Source organism: Lygodium microphyllum, chromosome 27 (genome assembly GCF_053477565.2).
Source record: "Lygodium microphyllum isolate KBCC chromosome 27, Lygodium_microphyllum_v1.1.10, whole genome shotgun sequence".
Lineage (NCBI taxonomy): Eukaryota > Viridiplantae > Streptophyta > Polypodiopsida > Schizaeales > Lygodiaceae > Lygodium > Lygodium microphyllum.
The window spans coordinates 44,451,489-44,470,637 of record NC_141161.1 but is presented as its reverse complement, the minus strand read 5'-3'; the positions used below and the strand labels follow the sequence as shown (position 1 = coordinate 44,470,637).

Below are 19,149 nucleotides of genomic sequence, written 5' to 3'. Positions count from 1 at the left end.
ACCACTGAAGCTGATATATATCAGCTACTGAAGCTTCTAAGGGAACTATATGGTTGAGCAAACTTGCAAATGATCTCAGCATGTCTATGGATACTGCAGTTTTGGGATGTGATAGCCAAAGTGCTATGTATCTAGCTAAGAATGCCATGTATCATTCACGCACAAAGCATATAGATATGCGATGTCACTTCATCAGATAGATTCTCAAAGCTAGTCAAATCACATTGACCAAGATTAAAACACAAGATAACCCTACAAATGTTCTCACTAAAAGTCTAAGCAAAGCTCAGCACAAGCATTGCATTCGACTAGTGGGAGTTGGTTAGCTAGAGATTCACATAGGACCTTTAAGTGGGAGGTTGTTGGGATAAAGGCCCGGTTTTAACCCCCCGTGTATAGTACACGCACATTGTACATGTGAATGTACCCTTTACGTGCCCCAAGTATAAATACATTTTATTCTTTGTGTACCAACACATTGTTGAAACACTCTAACCGAATCGTACTTTCACTCTGCTCACTCACTCTTCAACCATCACTCTCTCTCTCGCTCACTCATGCTCGACCTTCATCTCTCAACTATGCTCTTCGCTCAACAACTGCTCAACACATTAGAGTACGACACACCTTCCAACTCGTACTCTTTGCCCCAATACTTGAGGCACCGGAGTTCAAGGGTCAAAATTTCACCTTTGCATAGTGTATTGGTTGCATTGAGCATCGCCAATATTCTACATTCATTATTTATTCACTATCTCCTTATGTATTCATTGTCTCTGAGTTACCCTAACCCTAATTGAGTTCTTATCAAGTTGTGCTTTGTCATACAATTAAGTTTGTTGTATAAACGAGTATTTCTTTACACACCGACCATTACCCCTACCCCAACCCTTGATTAAATTGTCCCCTTCATAATCCTTTTGCATGACAACAAGACTATCACAATGGCAATATATGCGAATGGAAAATTTTACTCTCTCAAGATTCTTGAGCCAAAGGCTTAAAGATGGTTCATACAAAAGAAATTTGAAATCAATATATTACACAATTCTCCCTTGTGGCAAGGTCTTCATGTTGAGCTAAAAAATGCATTAGACATTGATTAGCTCCTTATTACATCACCAAAACTCAATTATTACCAAACTTTTATTAAAAAGAAATGTGTTCCTAGAGTGTTTGTGTCCCATTAGCCAAACCCTAGTTTGGGAGGATCCACTCATTTACAACTAGACAAGCTACTCACCACTCAACCCCATCTTGTGATTGCAAATCCTCTATCAATTAGCATCCACATCTCCATTGCTATCTACACCCCTTCATGGCAAATACCTCAATTCATGGTGGTGACCAGCCTTCCATCAACACCTAGTGATCAATCTACAACCATCCAAACATTGTGTTCATTGTTGATGGCAATTTCCAACCTGCAAACACTTGTTCCTAGCCATTGCCTATAGTCTGTGGCACTTCAATTGTTTGCATTTGCAGCATACAGTTGACACCAGCCCTTCTAGAGCATTCTAACAACTGTATGTGCTATCTACAGCAATCGCCTTCATCTCCTTGACAGTTCTCAGCTTGCTGCCCATTGTTTCATGCTACCACTGCATGTTCAGCCTGATCCAAACTTTACAAATCTCGAAGGCTGCCCCTTGCATTTTAAGAACAGTATAGAGTATGGCACACTCTCTAGCTCATCTCCTCTACCTCCGTCCTCCAAGGACACGAGTTTAAGGTCCGGTCTTCACCTTGCATAGTGTACATTGAGCATTCTATGTATTTATTCACTATTCTTCATTCATCTTCTGTGTTCATTATCTCTAAGTTACTCTAGCCCATTCTGTTAATCACACCTTGAAGAAAATTCCCTTGAGGTAAAATGGCAATGCCTTCATTTTGCTTGATTTCGAGATATTACCTTGGCTTTTGCTCCCTAGTTTTCTTCCTTGCAAACATGTTGAAGCCTACCTTACAATCAAATACTTTTATGTTTTATATTTTTTGTCTATGAGGGCACACTTTACACCAAATATTTTCTTTGGTTGATGCAAATACTAAGATTTTTCACATCATATGAATATAATTCTTGTCCACAACACTCTTATGACCTTCATCACCTTTCTATAAGACAATCTCTCGATGATTGTCTACAATTTATAATTTGCTTTGCTTGTTGGCCTTTTTCACCTTTTAGTAAGACGATCTCTCTACAACTATCCACGTTTCAAAGTTACTTCTTGGAATTAGTCTAAATAAACATTGCTCAAGTCTACAAATGGTACTGAGAGTTTTTATTGTACTAAAGAGCTCTCAATATAGTCATAACATAAGCACTTGCGTAAGTGTTCCAACATTATTTTTTCAAACATTCCATTTCATAAGGCAACTTCTCAACCACACACACCTCAATCCATGTTAGCTTGTAGAGTAGAGCATGATTATGTCTATAAACTTGTTAAGCATTGTCAATACAATAATGTCAAAAATGGGTATCAAGGTAGCTTTGCAAATGGCTAAATTGAAATCATGACTAATAACTAACAAGTACTACCTCCTTGAGCTTTCAACAATCATATCCGATAGTCCATAAGTTATATAGGAATTAAAATATCCAAAAGAGGTCACAAATAACAGAAATTGGTTGAGGAAGTCATTACACCTATCACATCTCAATACTAAAAGAAAACACTTAACTTACAAGCTTCATGTTCAATTTGCATCTCCTAACTTGCAGTGTTTGATAATGGAGTCAGAAATCACCATTCAATGCAATTAAAGTCCATGTAAAATAGCTGAAAACAGACACATAGAACTTACAAGGTAGACAATAGTCATACTTCTTCACCCTTTCTTCTTTTAGATGTTTCAAAGCAACTCTGGAACAAAAAAAGAATATCAATAAGGACATACAAATGGAAATGTATGCAATAAACCCTTGCAATCAATTGGCTTACCTTCGTTGCACACACTTCAAGGTGAAAATATTGCACTTGAATCGTTCCATAGAAACATTCCTGTAAAATTTTCAAAACAATGCATCAAAGCTTACACAATGGCTTTCTAACTAGCAATGCATGATGCGCAATGCACTTGAACCCCACTTAAAATCAAAACAATGTGAAAGGATTAAAAGAACAAACAAAGGGTGTGAGCAATTTATGGACCCAATCACATGAAAAAACTGTACAGTAAGAGATTTATGCAACCACCTATCAGCTGGCATATATGGAACCCAGCACATCTTCATCTCTTTCATTGGGACAATGGTCTCACCAACCATTTGAACAGATTTGACTCCTAGTTTATCTGAGGGTTCTTGAGGAGAAGCAACCTGAAAACAGGCGAAAAATTTATTGCCCATATGCCTTGGTCTTATGTACTGACATGTACCAAAATTTTGACTTTTCAGAAACAAAAAACTTACTGCAACAATTGCTGGGATTTGAACCACCTTCCTAACGTCTCCAACCTGCACCATTTGGGCTGTGCATAAAGTAATGTTCAGTCTTGTATTCATATGCAAGAGCTTTTAGTTGCACAGCTGAAAAGGCATCAAAACAAAACTAAAGGCAGTCCAAAATCTCATTCTTATTTGCATTCAGGTAAAACCAGAATATTTCAAAACTACTCTTAATGTGTCCTTAACATACTTGTCCATATCTAAAGGTGTATCTAAATTTGTATCTGTCAATTCATAAGAGATGGTTCCACATGTAGGACTGACAGTTTCCCCCCTACCAAACCTTGTGAGACAATCAAAATCCGAGTTATGTCTCCAGAAGAAGAGTGGCAAGATGACTTTGTTGGCTATTCGACAGCAAATTTTGACTATGTGGTTAAAGAGAAGAGACCTGATAATTCAACAAAGCTAGATGAACATAGGAAGCCTGCTGGCTTCATCAAAGCACCTCCTCAGCTTGTGATGTGCCATGCTCGTGCAACACTTGACAGGCTTGCCATCAAATTGGTTCTTGACCAGATAATGCACAGCTCTAGCAGGTCCTCACTGGATGCAAGGCCCAGCAATGACATTGTGCCTCGTGTTAAGCCTCACAATGGCTAAACTCAAAGGGATCAAATCCTTTTGGTACTTGCTTACCATGCACTATGGGCCATCCCAATGCATGTTTTGCAACTTCCTTGGTGAAGAGGGAGTCGCCCCCCTTTGGGTAAATCCCCAAAAGACCCTTGTCCCAAACAACAGACACACCAGGGACCAGGTCACCCCAAGGGGAAACAGCTTGTAGGACAGTTTTCTGCATGCCTCCACCTCTTTGGAAGATCCTACCCCCAGGCAACAGACAGTTAGATCACATCTACATCGTCATACTCAGACCCTTAGCTAAGGTTTTCAAGAAATGCCCTGGTCGATCCCATTTCTCAAAGAAATTTTTTGGCAACCCTTTCCCACCACCATAAACTTGACATCTAGTTTCAGTGAAAAAAAAAAAAGCTTCCCAATTCATTTCTTTGATTATTAATGTGTAATGGGTCATGGAGTTTCACCATATAGCATTGCAGCAGTTAGTGGCTGATTGCCCTAAATACAGCAAGCATTCACCTCAGCAGCTGTATGGAAAAATTTACCAAGTTTAATTGGACCTTCAAAGTACACACTTTGGAGGCCTCAAGACCCAAGAAGCAGTATGGCAAGGAGGATGGTTCTAGTGCCAGGATATGGGCAGGGAAGCTTCACTGTACAATAAAAGCAACTTTCCTCAATGGGAAACACACTCCATCTTTAAAAGTTTTCTAAATGTTCCCCATAATTCTTCCTCTAAGCTCTGCTCTGTCTTCCCACTGCTTCTGTCCCACAGCTCTTCCCTATGGAAGCAGGGGACTGGGGAAACTGTAAGAAATTTAATAGAAGACTTGGCATCGTGCTGTGCAGCAGCTTATGCCGGTTTAAAGTGGGAACATATTTCAGTTTAGTCCCTGAATACCTCATCGCGCTTGGCCTCATCAAGATTCCAATCACTTTGTCACATTGTTATGCCAAGTGGTTTAACTGGAAAGAAACAAAAGCACTTGTAAAGAGGTAAACTCACGTTCAGTACATCCGAATAGAAAGATCTTCTCTCCGTAAAGCTTTCCACCCTCTTGCACTGCTTGCTGCAAAGCAGACATCTTTTTTAATCAGTTTCTCAGCCTCATAACTGCTTGCACTAATTAATGTGTGAGCAACCAAGGCAAAAGCTCAGTCAGGAGAGATCATACTTTTTCTGTAAACAAGTACAACCATTGCAACATCTACAAAATGCACCAAAACATTCCACTGACCTCCAGATTAGAAAAGTCCCACTTGATTTCATACACACGGTCAAAATTGTCCCACTGCAAGAAAGCCACAACAGAATATAGCAAATTAAACAAAATATAAACGTTCGCAATGGAGACAACCATACCACAATCTACAATGTGCAAATAAACTAAGCCAACCATAAGGTCCAGGAATTTAACTGCTCCACCAAATAAATTTCCCTAGTGCACTTGCACTAGTCATTTTATGAGCCAAGATTGTGACCAATGTTGCTTGCATCCATCTAGATATCCAAGGATGTAACAATAGAGGTATGGAATACAATCAGAGTACTGAAAGAGCAAAAGACTGTCCAACACTATCTCCAAGAGGAACTAAGGGATATTGAAGAAGGGTGTCATCCTCCAATTTGGTTCCCAATACAACAAACCACCATTACTCGATATTGGACATGAGGATGATATTTCCGAGGCTGAGGAATGCAGGAAATCAGCACAATGTAGCAGTCCTCTCAATGACAAAAGAATGAAACACCACAAACAATCACCCCATTCAATCAACCAGCAGTAGCAAGTACAAGACAACAGCCCTTGTGTAGTGCTACTCTAGAACAAAACAAAATCCTCAAACTCCAGTCACTCTTTGCCTGATTTTCGAGGGTTGGCTTTAATATCGACTTTTAAGGCACTAGTTTCTAATAGCACAACTAAATAGAAAAGATAAGAGAATCTAAAGGCGGAAACAAGCCTTAAATCTCAGATTTATAGCACTTAATATGAGATTGTACAAAGTATGGCTCCAAGAGCCCAAGTTAAGTATCATCCAACACATTCCCACACTATCTGCAACACACATCCCTACCCAATCCAAGATAGTCACAATCAATCTTTGCTCAATCTCATGCAGCCACAAACACCTCCTTAAACCACTCACACCATTCCACACGTGACCTCATCAATGACTTGTTAACATGTACATGGCTTGGGTGGGTGTATGATGAAACTCCTAAACTCCTAGTTGTAAACACCCTACACAACATAGTATGCTCAACACCCATAATATTCACTTCTTTTCGAGACATAATGTGTCAAAAACATGAGAATTATTCAAAAAAATTTATATCCATGAAATCATAAAAGAAGTGGAGACAAGATTAAGCATTGAAGTTTGCAGTTATGCGTGTCATGCACAATCATCTCTTGCCTATGAGCCTAAGTCTAAGTCAAATGGGGACATTAAGAGTTCTATCACATGTTTTGGTGAAGGAGGCAGCTACATTTAGAGCATGCATCTCTTTTCCACTGAGTTTGAAGCAAGGTAACTACAAACGTGATAGCTAGAATGTTATATGCCTATCTAAGAATGCCATGTTTCATGCACATACCAAACATATTGATGTGCAATATCACTTTATCAAACAGGTTCTGGATGATGGTCTAGTCACACTAACTAAAATCAAAACACAAGATAACCTTGCACACGTTCTCACCAAGAGTCTTGCAAAGGCTCAACATGAGCGTTGCATTCGACTAGTGGGAGTTGGTTAACGGTTCACTCAAGACCTTTAAGTGGAAGATTGTTGGATGTAAAGACTTTTCCCTACTCTCATGTATATATTTACTTGTACGTGTGACCACACCCTTGTGAGGGTGTGTACCGTACCCTAAGTATAAATACATTCTTTTATTCTTTGTGTGATACTAGTACACACCCAACTCAAGTCTCCACACACTACTCTCTACTACTGAACTCACCCCCTTTCACGTATAAGTGTGTGTATGTGTGAGAGAGAGAGAGAGAGAAAGGCAAGTGTGACTATCCAATCACGGTGACTCATTGATTAGCCTACGACCCTATCCACTGTTGAGCAACATGCAAGTGTGCCACGCAACCTACAAAGTCAACAACTAGGCAAGGGAGTCAATTGTCGAACAATTCAAGACAAAAACAAAAGCAAGGATACTAAGACGAGACAGGTTGGAAGAGGCAAGACAAAAAAGAAACAAACGCTCTATCCTAGAATCGCGAGTAAAAAATGGACCATAAGGTAAAAGAAAAACGTCATATTCCTAACATGGAACGGCAAGATGAAAATGTTCCATGTAGGGAAATGAGGTAGTGTTGGTGCTGTTTCACAACTTGTTGGAACACAACATTCCCGACATGGAATGTAAAACCGGTCTATGACTCACATAAAGCGATAGTTTCTTCAATTAATACTTGGTCTTTTCACATACACACACAAACAGAGACCTCACTCCCTTGCTCAATACCAAATTCACCCCGAAGTCCAACGGCCCTTTCGATATTTCTTTATCAATTAAAAGATGGAAAGTTACAAAAATGAAATGTTCCAAAGTACAAAACCTGTGGACACTTGACTTTCATCTTTTTTGAGTAAATTTCAGCTACATAAGGACAGTACGGCATATCCAAAATAACATCCCAAGTAGGAAAACACTTTCCGTGACTATAACTCAATAATTCAAGTGCAAAATTGCAATCTGCAAAACTTTTTGTTTACTACATTTACTGTTTCTTGACTTGTTCTCAACTTTATTCCATTCCAAATCTGTTCCATACCAATTGTACCACGATCCTTTTGACCCTAGCATCATTCCAACAGTAAAATAGTCCCACAAACAACACTAAATCAAAGCTAAAAACACTATTCTTGTGTGGCATGGTCATCACTTTCTTTAGTTCATGCATTGGAGAAGCAATCAATTGCTCCTGAACCTGGACAGTGAGGCTCTTGCCTCAACAGAAGTGCAAAGAAAACATAGAACTATACATTCAATGAAATTAGCCTATCATGCAAAGCATTTTCTCTGAGAACAGAGAGAGAGTTGACCAGAGGAAGCAAGTTCTACCTCCATACATAAGTCAAAGATAAAAGTACTCTCCATAGTTGATGTACTTGCAGCAATCTACCCTCAGTCCTTGAAAACTTCACCCTTAGATCTGCCCCTCCTACCTATTACGTTTTTTATAATGCTCTCTCTTTCTTTTAGAAATTTGTGCCCAAATTGTGACACACGACATATATGTAACAATTTTCCCATTTAAACCTTCCAATCTAAAACTCTTCATGATCAATGTAAATTTTGACCTCGACACAGACTAGAGAATTAATCCTCCTGCACAAACGAAGATAATGACGCAGACAGATTCTGGGGTCCACAAATAATAACTCTCTAAATTTGAAGGATGGTAACCCCTGCATTCCTCAATATGTTTTGAGCAACTTTTATCATTGCAACCACATTAAAAAGTATAATGTGGCTCAATTACGGTGACTTTTATTCCGTGAGCATTCTCACATGTGCATCTTCTATCTTGACCAAGCTCATTGTCCTACACCATCTCCAGTGGCTAAGCACACAATCCCAAACCACTGGCATTCTATTCTTCAATGCCCATTCAATATAAAACTGGTCCCAAGGCTCAAACACACCATTAGTTCAATTTGTTCCAATGGATACCTCTTCTGCAAAAGCAATAGCAACTAAAAAAAATAAAATTAAAATATTTATATAAGTAAATAAGAAAAGCAATTACAAAAAGTATCACCACTTGGAAACAGAATGCCTAGTTGAAATGCTCCAACTCAAGGAATGTTGTGACACAAACTCCTGGAAATGCTCCTCCCTATTGAAACACATTTCTTGTTCCCCTCCATTATGGAACAGCATTCCAATGTTCCTAGCCCCTGTTCCATTCATTCCATATTGCAATGAAGCATATCGTTCTTATCAATGTGTTTTCTTGCCAAAAAAAAAAAAGCATCGACTTGCAAGGTCATAAAGAGAGGAAACAAACTGAGAGAGAACCTTAGAAAAGGAACAAGGAGAGAGGAAAGAAGAAAAATAGCAAAAAGTCATAAAAGATGTAAAAGAAGCTTAAAAAGATAAAGAGACTTGTATTATTATTAAATGATAATTTAAAAATAATCTCTCACATCTCATATAATTATGTCAATGTGACTCCAAGTATATTTATCGAATACATCAATATTTTTATTACAAGATTTTCCAAGTGGTAAAAAGGATATACTCAATATAGACCTAACAAAAGATTTCCTAATCTTCAAAAAGCCTCCAAAGGAATATCAAATATAGAGCCGAGAACCAAGTATAGTGTATGTATATCCGTTGAGAATCATTAAGATGCAAACATGGTCCATAAGTCATCAAATATGAGCTCTTCTTAAAGATAAACAATGTTGTCTACTACAAACCCTAATCCATAAAATCTATCACAACTTCATGTACACTAATCCAAATTATGCATGTTATAGCTTAAAAGAAAAATCTCCTTCAACACTTTTAATCTATGTATGAATCATTTCTCTATAATTAATTCAAAATCAAATATGGTCCAAAACAAAGAATTCTTTGCATGTAGATTGCAACAAAATAGAGCCTAATAAATGAACATAGTCTTCCTACAAAAGATCGTTTAAAAATAGAGGCAAAGCCTTTTTAAATATCAATCCTTAATCCACTTGGATCAAAAGGAAAGCAATCAAAGCCATGAATGGAATCATAAAACTATTCCACTTCATTCCCATCATTCATTGGTTTATAGTCCAAATCTTGAAGCACCAACATGCTATAGACTTTGGCTTTGTAGATGAATTTTGAAGAATGATTTATAGTATACTTCCCTCCACACTTAAAGCAAAGTCTTTTCTCATTATGCTCCCTATAAACCTCCATTAGGATAAGCTTCTCATTATTTGTAGTAAAAGTTGATGGTGACTTCATTTCAATATATTGATTCCCCATGCAGAAATTGTTTGCTTAGGTTGACACTTTGAATGTAGGGTATCTTAGCACTTTGGATTGCTAGTAAGCATGATGAATCTACCATGATTTACCCTTGTTTTTAATCAATCTTTATTGTCCACAAGGCTATGAAAAACTAGCCTCTCCCCTATATTTGCATGTCTCTCTTGATAAGCTCACTTGCTTTGAAAAGAGTGGTAGGGCTTTGTGCCATGATATCTACAAATAAGCTTGGTTCTAGTCCATAAATGTAGTTGTGAGCTTGGAATTTTCAAGCACTCTCCACATGCATCATTAGATTTAAGAATTGACTTGTATACTTTCTAATCACAAGATTCCTTTATTCAAGGCCATACCATCTTCTTGCCAACTTCTACTCTCAAGGGAAACACAAAAACTTACACCATTGATGCTTTGGAGTCTTCCCCACCATTTATAAACTGATTCTCTCTTTTTACATATCTCCGTTAAGTGTGAGTGAATCCTTCCAAATGAAACATGGCAAAATGTATCTTTTGCTTGTTGAGCTTGGATAGTCAAAATTAGACTCCAACTTTGTTATCCACTTCTCCGAGCTAGATGGTGAAGATGATTGCCTGCTTTTCTCGAAAAGGACTATGTTATCATCCAACTCCCTCTCATTAATGCATGGCTTTTCATTCTTTTGCTAATCCAAATAGCTATCATTCGGGCCTCCGTTATTTGAGAAACACCTTTCAAAAGCTGATTGATATCTACCCATAGGTGCTTGGCTCCTTGGCCCTTGAGAATTTACACTATGAATGCCCCCAATTGGCTCCTCACTACATTGCGAGGGTTCCCCAACTTCATATTGGCTATATGGCTTGCCCTTTTTGTCAATAATACTATGTTGTGAGTCAATACTTAATGGCTAAAAGGATTGTCTCAAATCAATGGCAACTGGTAATCTCTCTTTGTTTTTCTTCTCTACCATCTAGATTGCAATTAGCTAAGCAATTTGGATTGTGAGTTTACCAATGGCATCTTTAATTTCAATGCTAGCTAAGAACATTTGATCTATCATGGATACTAACTCATAATGTCTTACTACATGTGTTTCATGACTACATAAGATTGTATTCAAAGTACCATAATCTCCTTTCGATTGGAGTTTTTCTTGATGCTCATCAAGACTATTCTCAACCATAAAATCTCTTATTAGTTGTTTAGGTCATCCTAGGCCTTATTCTTTCCTCCATCCCTTGCCATACCAAGTATTGCCCACAAAACCACTTATCAATAATTAGCTATAATTTTGTCTCAATCTTTAATTTCTATACTTTTTGATTCAATTTGAAGGTAACAATGCTCTCTTCAAAATGAGTACTTAACTTTTCATTAAAATCGAGAAAATTCTATAGCACCAAATTTATGGCTATTCACAACAATCCTACACCTTGTTTTTTCCTATAAGAGCCTTGTTTCAACCTGTGAATACCTTGTTGTGACTAAGTGCCTTAAATCTTCAAGAGTGACTTCAATATCAATTCTTCACTCAAATTTGTACGAGGGATATAACATCAATTAAGGACACCTATACAAGCTCTAAATCCGTGAAGGGTTTGCAAAATTCTAACTTGGATCAATTTGTTGCACCCCTTTGGGATCTTTTATAATGATGAAGAATCACCTTTTGCATCACTATATTTCCCAATATCCATCTTTTTCCTCAATGAAAAAATCATCCCATTGGATTCAAATGTTAGCATGCTAAAAATACATGTACAAAATGGATTGAATGAAAAGTGCTTCCTAGCTTGTCAATGAAGTCAACAGGTTTTTCTAAAGGGGGGAAACAAGCACATGGAAACACATCCATTACAATGCGTGGGGGTAATTTTCCACCCCTCCAACACCTTTTCAATTCACTACCAACACAAATACTTGGGCACCTTGTTTTTGTTTTCCCTTTGAAAACACATGGGGACATATCAACTCCAAGGCAAGGTCATGAGGAATTAGTGCAAGACAACACTTGCCAAATGGGCTAATCCATAAGTTGATTTCAAGGTGAATTACTTTCATGATTCTCACATCTCCATCTTTGGTTTGAATTCACAAAATATTTCAACTTGTCCAAAGCAATTGCAACTACTACCATGAATGGCCATTATTCCTTGTATTTCAATGCTAAAAGAGGAGCGCATGGCTTTGGGTATCCCACTTCAAACAACTATAGAGTACAAGCATGCAAAATTTCTCAAATTTTAAGATGCTTACTCTTCATATCTTCTTTTTTAAGGTTAAAAAACAATAACAAGTAAAATAAAATAAAACAAAACCAAAACCACAAATCAAAAACAAATCCACAAAAAAATTAAAAAAACAAAATACAAAAAAACAAAAAAAAAATCCAAAAATTTTTTGAAACGTCACATACAACTTCTTTCATGATTTTGGCACGCCCCAATCCTTTAACAATTTACACCACTAATGTGCACATAATCCTTGGTGTCCAAAAAACATTTATCATGTAACACATTGCTTTAGAAATTTGCAAACCCTCACAAGTGCCCAAATTACACGCTCACTCAATCATGTCCTCGAGAGTTGCATTATTTTCTTCAATTAAAGACACATTCTCGACTTCTAAGGTAGCGACTTTAGTTGCTAACTCTTTGATTTGGGCGTGTTGGGAATCCATCAAAGTAGTAGCTTCAATCATGTGTCTATGAATGTCACTGAGGGTAGATTTTTCAAATGCCAAGTCCTCCCAAGCTTTGCTCAACTAACTAGTCAAGGAATCAACCTTGTCTTGCAATGAATTATAAACCCCTGTGTAAATAGTCTGAAGACAGGAGGTAAGGGAAGTCTCCAATGTAGATTGGACTTCAAAAATCAATTGGGAAAGTAGAGGTCCAACGAGCATCGTCTGTAGTTTGCAACTTTTTGCAATATTTTTGCCTAGACAATTAAATGGCACTTGTTGCCTAGGGAATCAAGTTCAACATTATCTAATCTAGTCCCTACAAAGCACTCTAATAGTAGCCTTTGTCAAATCCAAGCACATGCAAAACTAAGCAATAACAATACTAGGTAGTAAAACACTAACTTAGAAATCCAATCTCTAAATTGAAGAACAATGTTGTAAAAAACCATTTCAATTTCCTTTTCGAACACATCTTATAATATGGCTAAAACAAAACAATCATGTGTATCTCCAAGAATACGAGTGCATACAACTAGATTTCTAAGCTTCAATTATGTAAACATTATGTGCAATCAAATGAATCATTTCCAAATCTATCGATTTTTTTAAAAAAAGGCCAACTAGATTGAAACATTTAATGTTCACAATAGAACCTCAATATGCCAACATGTACCATGACACCTCTACATGTATAAATATGCCTCATTCACAAATATATCCTCAAACACCTTACCAAATACAAACTAATTGAGTTGAGATGCAACTTTCTCAACACATTAAGGAGTAAAATGTTCACAAGAAACAATAACACCTTTTAAAGCTACTAAGTCTCACTAAGTTCAATATTAAGTGGCAATTGATTGGAACAATATTGTACCTCAGTGCCAACGGGAAAGGCTTCCTTCCATAAGTCTTTCTACAATGACAAAAAACAAATAAAATCATCATTGTAACAAAAGATTTAATGCCCTTTAAAGATCTATTTGTGCAATGTAACTAATTTAAAGACATTGCACCACATTGCTCAATTGCTATAGTAACCAACCCCCCCTACCCTCCCCCCCAAAAAAAGGGTATGAGAATTAAAAAAATAGAATGGAAAGCAAGGCTAGTTACCAATAATTGCAAAATTGCTCTGGCTCTCAAACAAGAATGGTTGAACAAATCTTCATGTTTCTTAGCTTGTGAAAATATCATATATCTTACACAAAACAAGGGCCATATACTATAGCAAGGCTAGTTACAAATAATTTCAAAATTGCACGAGCTCTCAAACAAGAAAGGTTGAACAAATCTTCATGCTTTCCTAACTTGTGAAAATGTCATATATCTTACGCAAAACAAGGGCCATATGCTATACCAATCTGAACTATCTATTCCAATCACTATAGATCAGAGGTTTCAAAAGCTAGCAACTAACATAATGTGAGAAATACATGGGTTAACAAGAAAACATGAAGTGCAAACTACTCAAATAATAGTGTATGCTCAAATGAAAGGAAGAAATAAGTACAATATCCTTTGCACAAGTCAAATAAGAGATACAATGTATGAATGTAAAGCACTAGAAGCAGTGCAAACTGCAATGCAAGCTGAATGAAAGGTGAAGGCTTGAAGCAGTGGGTGAAGCACAAGGGTCAAGGACTTCAGTCCAAACTGTGTGAACTTCAAGGAGTCATCAAAGATGTCATAAACAGTAATGAGTGCATCATACTTGAAGAACCTAAATGTAAGTAAGTAGCCAATGAACACTCGCTATCAAACAAGCTAGAGAAAAAGCATAGCTGCATTTGGTGGCAAAAAAGGCTGTCAGGAGATAGCAACATCACAATCAGTAACTGAAAGTGCAATAATGAGTTAATCTGATGACATAGCAGCCTGCCATACCTGCACTTTCCATGCAGGACCGCAGCAACAGCAACAGAAGGCTCCTAGATTATAGCAGTGGTTCACAGACATGGCAGACCTGTTATGTTTCTTTGGATAGCAGCATGATCAAGTGATGCAGCAATCTGAAACAGTAATGCCATGTTTTGGGCATGGGACAGCTGCATAGCAGCAGTAGCAGTAATGGTCAGAGATGTGACTGCGAGGGAAGCAACATCACAGCTAGAACAACAGCACCATAGCAGTAGCACCAGGCACTGAAGCAGCAACACCAGAGGCTGGGGTCCCAGCCCCTTTCTAGTTTTTTTCCAAACACTTGTCTTACAAAAACTCAAATAACAGAAATGTACTCAATTTCCTTTCTGGGGCTGTAGGAAGGCAGAATAAATTGGTCAATAATCGTGAAGTAAATAAGTCCTAATTTCTTGTGGCGTAATACAGTACTCAATGTTGTGATTAGCTTAAAAGACAGTAGCGATAACCATGGAGTAATACCAATGCATAAAAAATCCAAGCAAAGCATCATTGTACACACTTTTAAATCAGACGTGTAACAAATGCAGCTAATAGATGCCTCATGACATGCCACATAGACAAATGTTGCGGCAAAGACAAGTCTTTGCAAACTGTGAAGATTAAAATCCTGATAACAGGTGATGTCCATTATCCGAATTCAGAGATATATGGCTGCCAACAAGAGGCTACTTTGAGCAACAAAAACCACACGACAAGGAATGTAGTTGATGAGGACTGTGAGGGTTAACAAACAGTGGTGATAGAAGTGAGATGAACGCCGTACATCTGCTGGTTTTATAAAATCAGATATAAGCATTCTCTATTTATTTTTGATACACGGACTGAGACACACAAATGCACTTTCAAATGACAGCTCAGCCTTCCGGATGTCATCAAACACATGCTACTGCAAGGTTCAAACCATCGTCAGATATCAACCAAGACACCAACATAGCAAAGCCAGGCTTTCTCAACCATGGATTTGACTTCTGCACAGCTTTGCTAGCCATACATAAATACACAGGTTTTCTGAACTGCAGTAAGGAATCAATGGCCTCATTTTTCATAAAATAAAAGACAGAGACAGCAAGCAAACGTACCAAGCGGCACTCAGATTACAGAAGGCTTCAAGTAAAAATCATCAGAGGAGGAAAAGCATCTAGTTTGAGTGGTTTTTCGACTCTCTCTCTCTCTCTCTCTCTCTCTCTCTCTCTCTCTCTCTCTCTGTGCGTGTGTGTGTGCGCCCGCGCCCGCAAGAGAGAGAGAGAGAAAGAGAGAAACATTGCCGAAGAACATGGACTTGCCATAGGAGAGGGTGAGGGAGGCGCCTCTTCTTCCTCCTGAGCTTGGTGCTGCGGTTTCTGAGCGACTACTTCTTCCTGGGCTTCCTTCCGTTTCTGAGGAGGGGATCCGGTGCGTGGAAGGCCCCGCTTACTGCCCTTGCGCGCCATAGCGGTGAAACTACGCTATGCGCAGCAGCCGCTCTTCTCCTGTTTTGAAAAACCGTGAGAGAAAGAGCGAGAGAGAGAGAGATGACGCTCTTCTATTATGATATGATTACATCGTATATCGTATCATATATATAGTTATGTGTTGTATTTAGAAAATCTCTACTTGTCCGCGACCAGAATTTAAATTGCCATCTCCCTCCCGAGAGCTCCTTTCCATCAGCCCGAATCTATTTTGCATTCATCGAGTGCCCGAAGTGACAGAGTGGTTTTAACGTGGCCGGAACAATTCCATGTCGTCGTTTGTTGCATTGCATCAAAGATAAAGAGGTGTTCCTTGACATGGATAGCATGGTTTTTCTATGGAGTCACAATTATGATAGTTAAACCTGGAACTATAGGTTTTTAAAGACATCATGGACTACAGATTTGAAGACTCTCATCATGGATGTCTCTATGACTCAATGACATAAGAACCAAAACTAGGCATAACCTACTTGCGTTATGAGACCAAGGAGTGGTCACCAGGATGATACTGACTTTTTAGACAAAAGATCACAACATTTGAACGCAATCTAGTGGTATGTTAAAAAGCATACAATTATGTGTTTTTTGTCACCATGATAAGGAGGGCTACCCCCAAAAACATATGCCATCATGTCATCAAGTATGATGGTTGTGATCATGATGATAATGTTGAATATGATGCTCATGCTCTAGCGTTTTTTCACTTGCTATTGGAATAATCGTTATGCTTTTGAAGATAGAAAGCAAGGCCTTGTGATGGATATATAAGTGGGATTTTGGCATTGCTTTGGATATATGAGGAGGACAATAGTAGCATGCCAAGATGTAGACTATTAAGAGGGTGCTAATTTGTGGACAACACCAACATGTGGAGTTTGGGCTAAGCCAAGGTGACAAAGCTGAAGACAAAGGAAATGTCCTTGTTGCGGGTGAGGATGAGGAGGTTGAAGAAGCGAAGGATGGGAGCTACTATTCATACTGGAAGATGGGTAGAGCTATAAGTTTCAAGTTCTCCCCGAAGTATGTTCCTGAAGTGTTCATGACTTTAATAAAAAACCATGAGTATGTGAAAGTCAAGGGGTGACCCCCTATCACATGGAATCAACAAGCTTGCCCAAATGTGAAGGTATGTTAATGCTACTAATTTGCAAACCTTAAGTTAATAGTTGCATCTCTTTATATGAAGATTACAAATACAAGGGAGCCATCATGTCAATGAAGAAGAATCTTTGTATTCAATGTACCCAATATATTTTTCCTCTCACATATCCTTGTGGTGTTGTGATTGTGAAGTTATGCACATTAATCCAGTGTGGTTCAAGCATCTCACGATACTCTTTATTGTCTTCCAATGCTTCTTACCAAGGCTTGCCATATACCTCTAACTAATCCCATTGTATAGACAATATCTAAACATTTGCCATGTACCCACTAACCAATCCCACTACACAAACAATATCTAAACATTTAGTAACCATGGTATACAATAAGCTACCAATCATGGATGCATATGAAACCTTGGCCGTTTTAGCCTTCTGCTCATTTGACTTGGGATTATCCTCTTGGCTAAGTTTTAATTATGGAGGAAACGGAACATTGATAGCCTTCCCCCTCTCCATATTCAAATGCTCCAATACCTTCCCAATGTATTTCTCTTAAGACATTTATTTTGAGACGAATAGAGGATCTTTTTGTATTGATCTTGCATTATGTGCATACCAAGAATGTGATTAGCATTTCCCAAGTCCTTCATATCCAAGGTTTCATGCAACCTTTTCTTTAAAGCATCCACATCCGTAACTACCTTTCCAACATTCAGCATGTCATCTACATAAAGAATCAAGATCATAAGGCTACCATCCCCTAGCCTTCCTTGTGTATGGGAAGCAATCAGTCTCCCTCCTAGTGTACTTGTGAGTCTACATAAAGGCATTAAACTCATGGTACCATTCCCTAAGAGCCTATTTTAAACCATATAAGCTCTTATGCAGCTTAAATATACCAATTATTCTTTGCTTTGCATAACCAACCCCTCAGGTTTTTGCATCTACATATCCTCGTATAAGTCCCCATTGTTGGGGGTGAAGGCGCTTGTGCCTAGCTGCCCGTGTACCAGTTACACTGACAGTACTCGCATCATGTATTAGTTATTTGTACACTTGTACATTGCAGCTGGCAGTTGCCCATCATTGTCACTTCATTCTTTATTATTTCAATGACATTTGAATAAAGGGAAGGTCGATCACACGTTGTGACTATTGGAGCTCCCACATCTTATGTGTCTCTCTCTTGCTCTTACTTCTTCCACCATGGCTCTTACTTCCACTTAGTGCTTCCACTTCAGGGCTTACTCCCTTCAATTAGTATCAAAGTGTGCTTCTTCATGAGCTTGGTTCCATCAACTTCCATTCAAGCTACCTATAGTGGGGTTTCAACATTGACAACCACCATTGCTTCACATTTGGGGTTCATATTGGTCATCCATTACTTTGGTACTCATTAGGTCTTGTTCGAACTCAGTCAATGGATCAATAGGCCTAGGCTGTGAGCTCATCTCAGAGCTCATTTTTACCTCAGTAGGTCATTTACAAGAGCAGCCATCACCTATGCTTCACCTTGAAGTCTTGACTTGCTCCAAGCTTGATTGAGCTTACTTGATTGGCACCTTCTCGGTCCCCCCTATCCTCCCCACACTCTTCTTTAGTAGTCGTGGAGTCTCACAAGCCTAGAATCAACCCATGTAGGTTGCACCATCTGTTCAGGTAGCACACAAGTCGTGCTTAGTTTTGTCTCCTTCATTGGCAGCTTGGCTCTACACTCACTCTACATTGGAGGCCTCACTAACACTCAAGCATTGATGCTTGTCATTAGTTAGCATTGAGGTTGAGCTCATACTTTAGCTTCGTTGATTGTGAATAATAGTCCACAGGCTATGAGAAATAGGGCAATCCCCTTTCTTCATGCTTCATGCTAATTGGTGATGGTCATATGATGCCTATTCATGCCTATATGAGGCTATCATGTTTGGAGATGCTTTACTATTGATGTGAG

At 38.4% G+C, this 19,149-nt stretch overlaps 1 protein-coding gene across 1 annotated transcript in view; it reads right to left on the bottom strand.

The window, feature by feature from the left end:
- Positions 1 to 16,186, bottom strand: part of LOC148012268 (myosin-H heavy protein) — a 53,155-nt gene extending 36,969 nt beyond the window's left edge. The window contains exons 1-7 of the mRNA XM_087669454.1: positions 15,928 to 16,186; positions 5,281 to 5,334; positions 5,049 to 5,112; positions 3,425 to 3,483; positions 3,210 to 3,331; positions 2,955 to 3,014; positions 2,818 to 2,876 (exon numbers count right to left, since the gene is read on the bottom strand). Coding sequence (XP_087525580.1) covers positions 2,818 to 2,876; positions 2,955 to 3,014; positions 3,210 to 3,331; positions 3,425 to 3,483; positions 5,049 to 5,112; positions 5,281 to 5,334; positions 15,928 to 16,074 — 565 coding nt within the window. The 5' untranslated portion in view covers positions 16,075 to 16,186. The remainder of the gene's footprint in view (positions 1 to 2,817; positions 2,877 to 2,954; positions 3,015 to 3,209; positions 3,332 to 3,424; positions 3,484 to 5,048; positions 5,113 to 5,280; positions 5,335 to 15,927) is intronic.
- Positions 16,187 to 19,149: the final 2,963 nt, after the last annotated feature.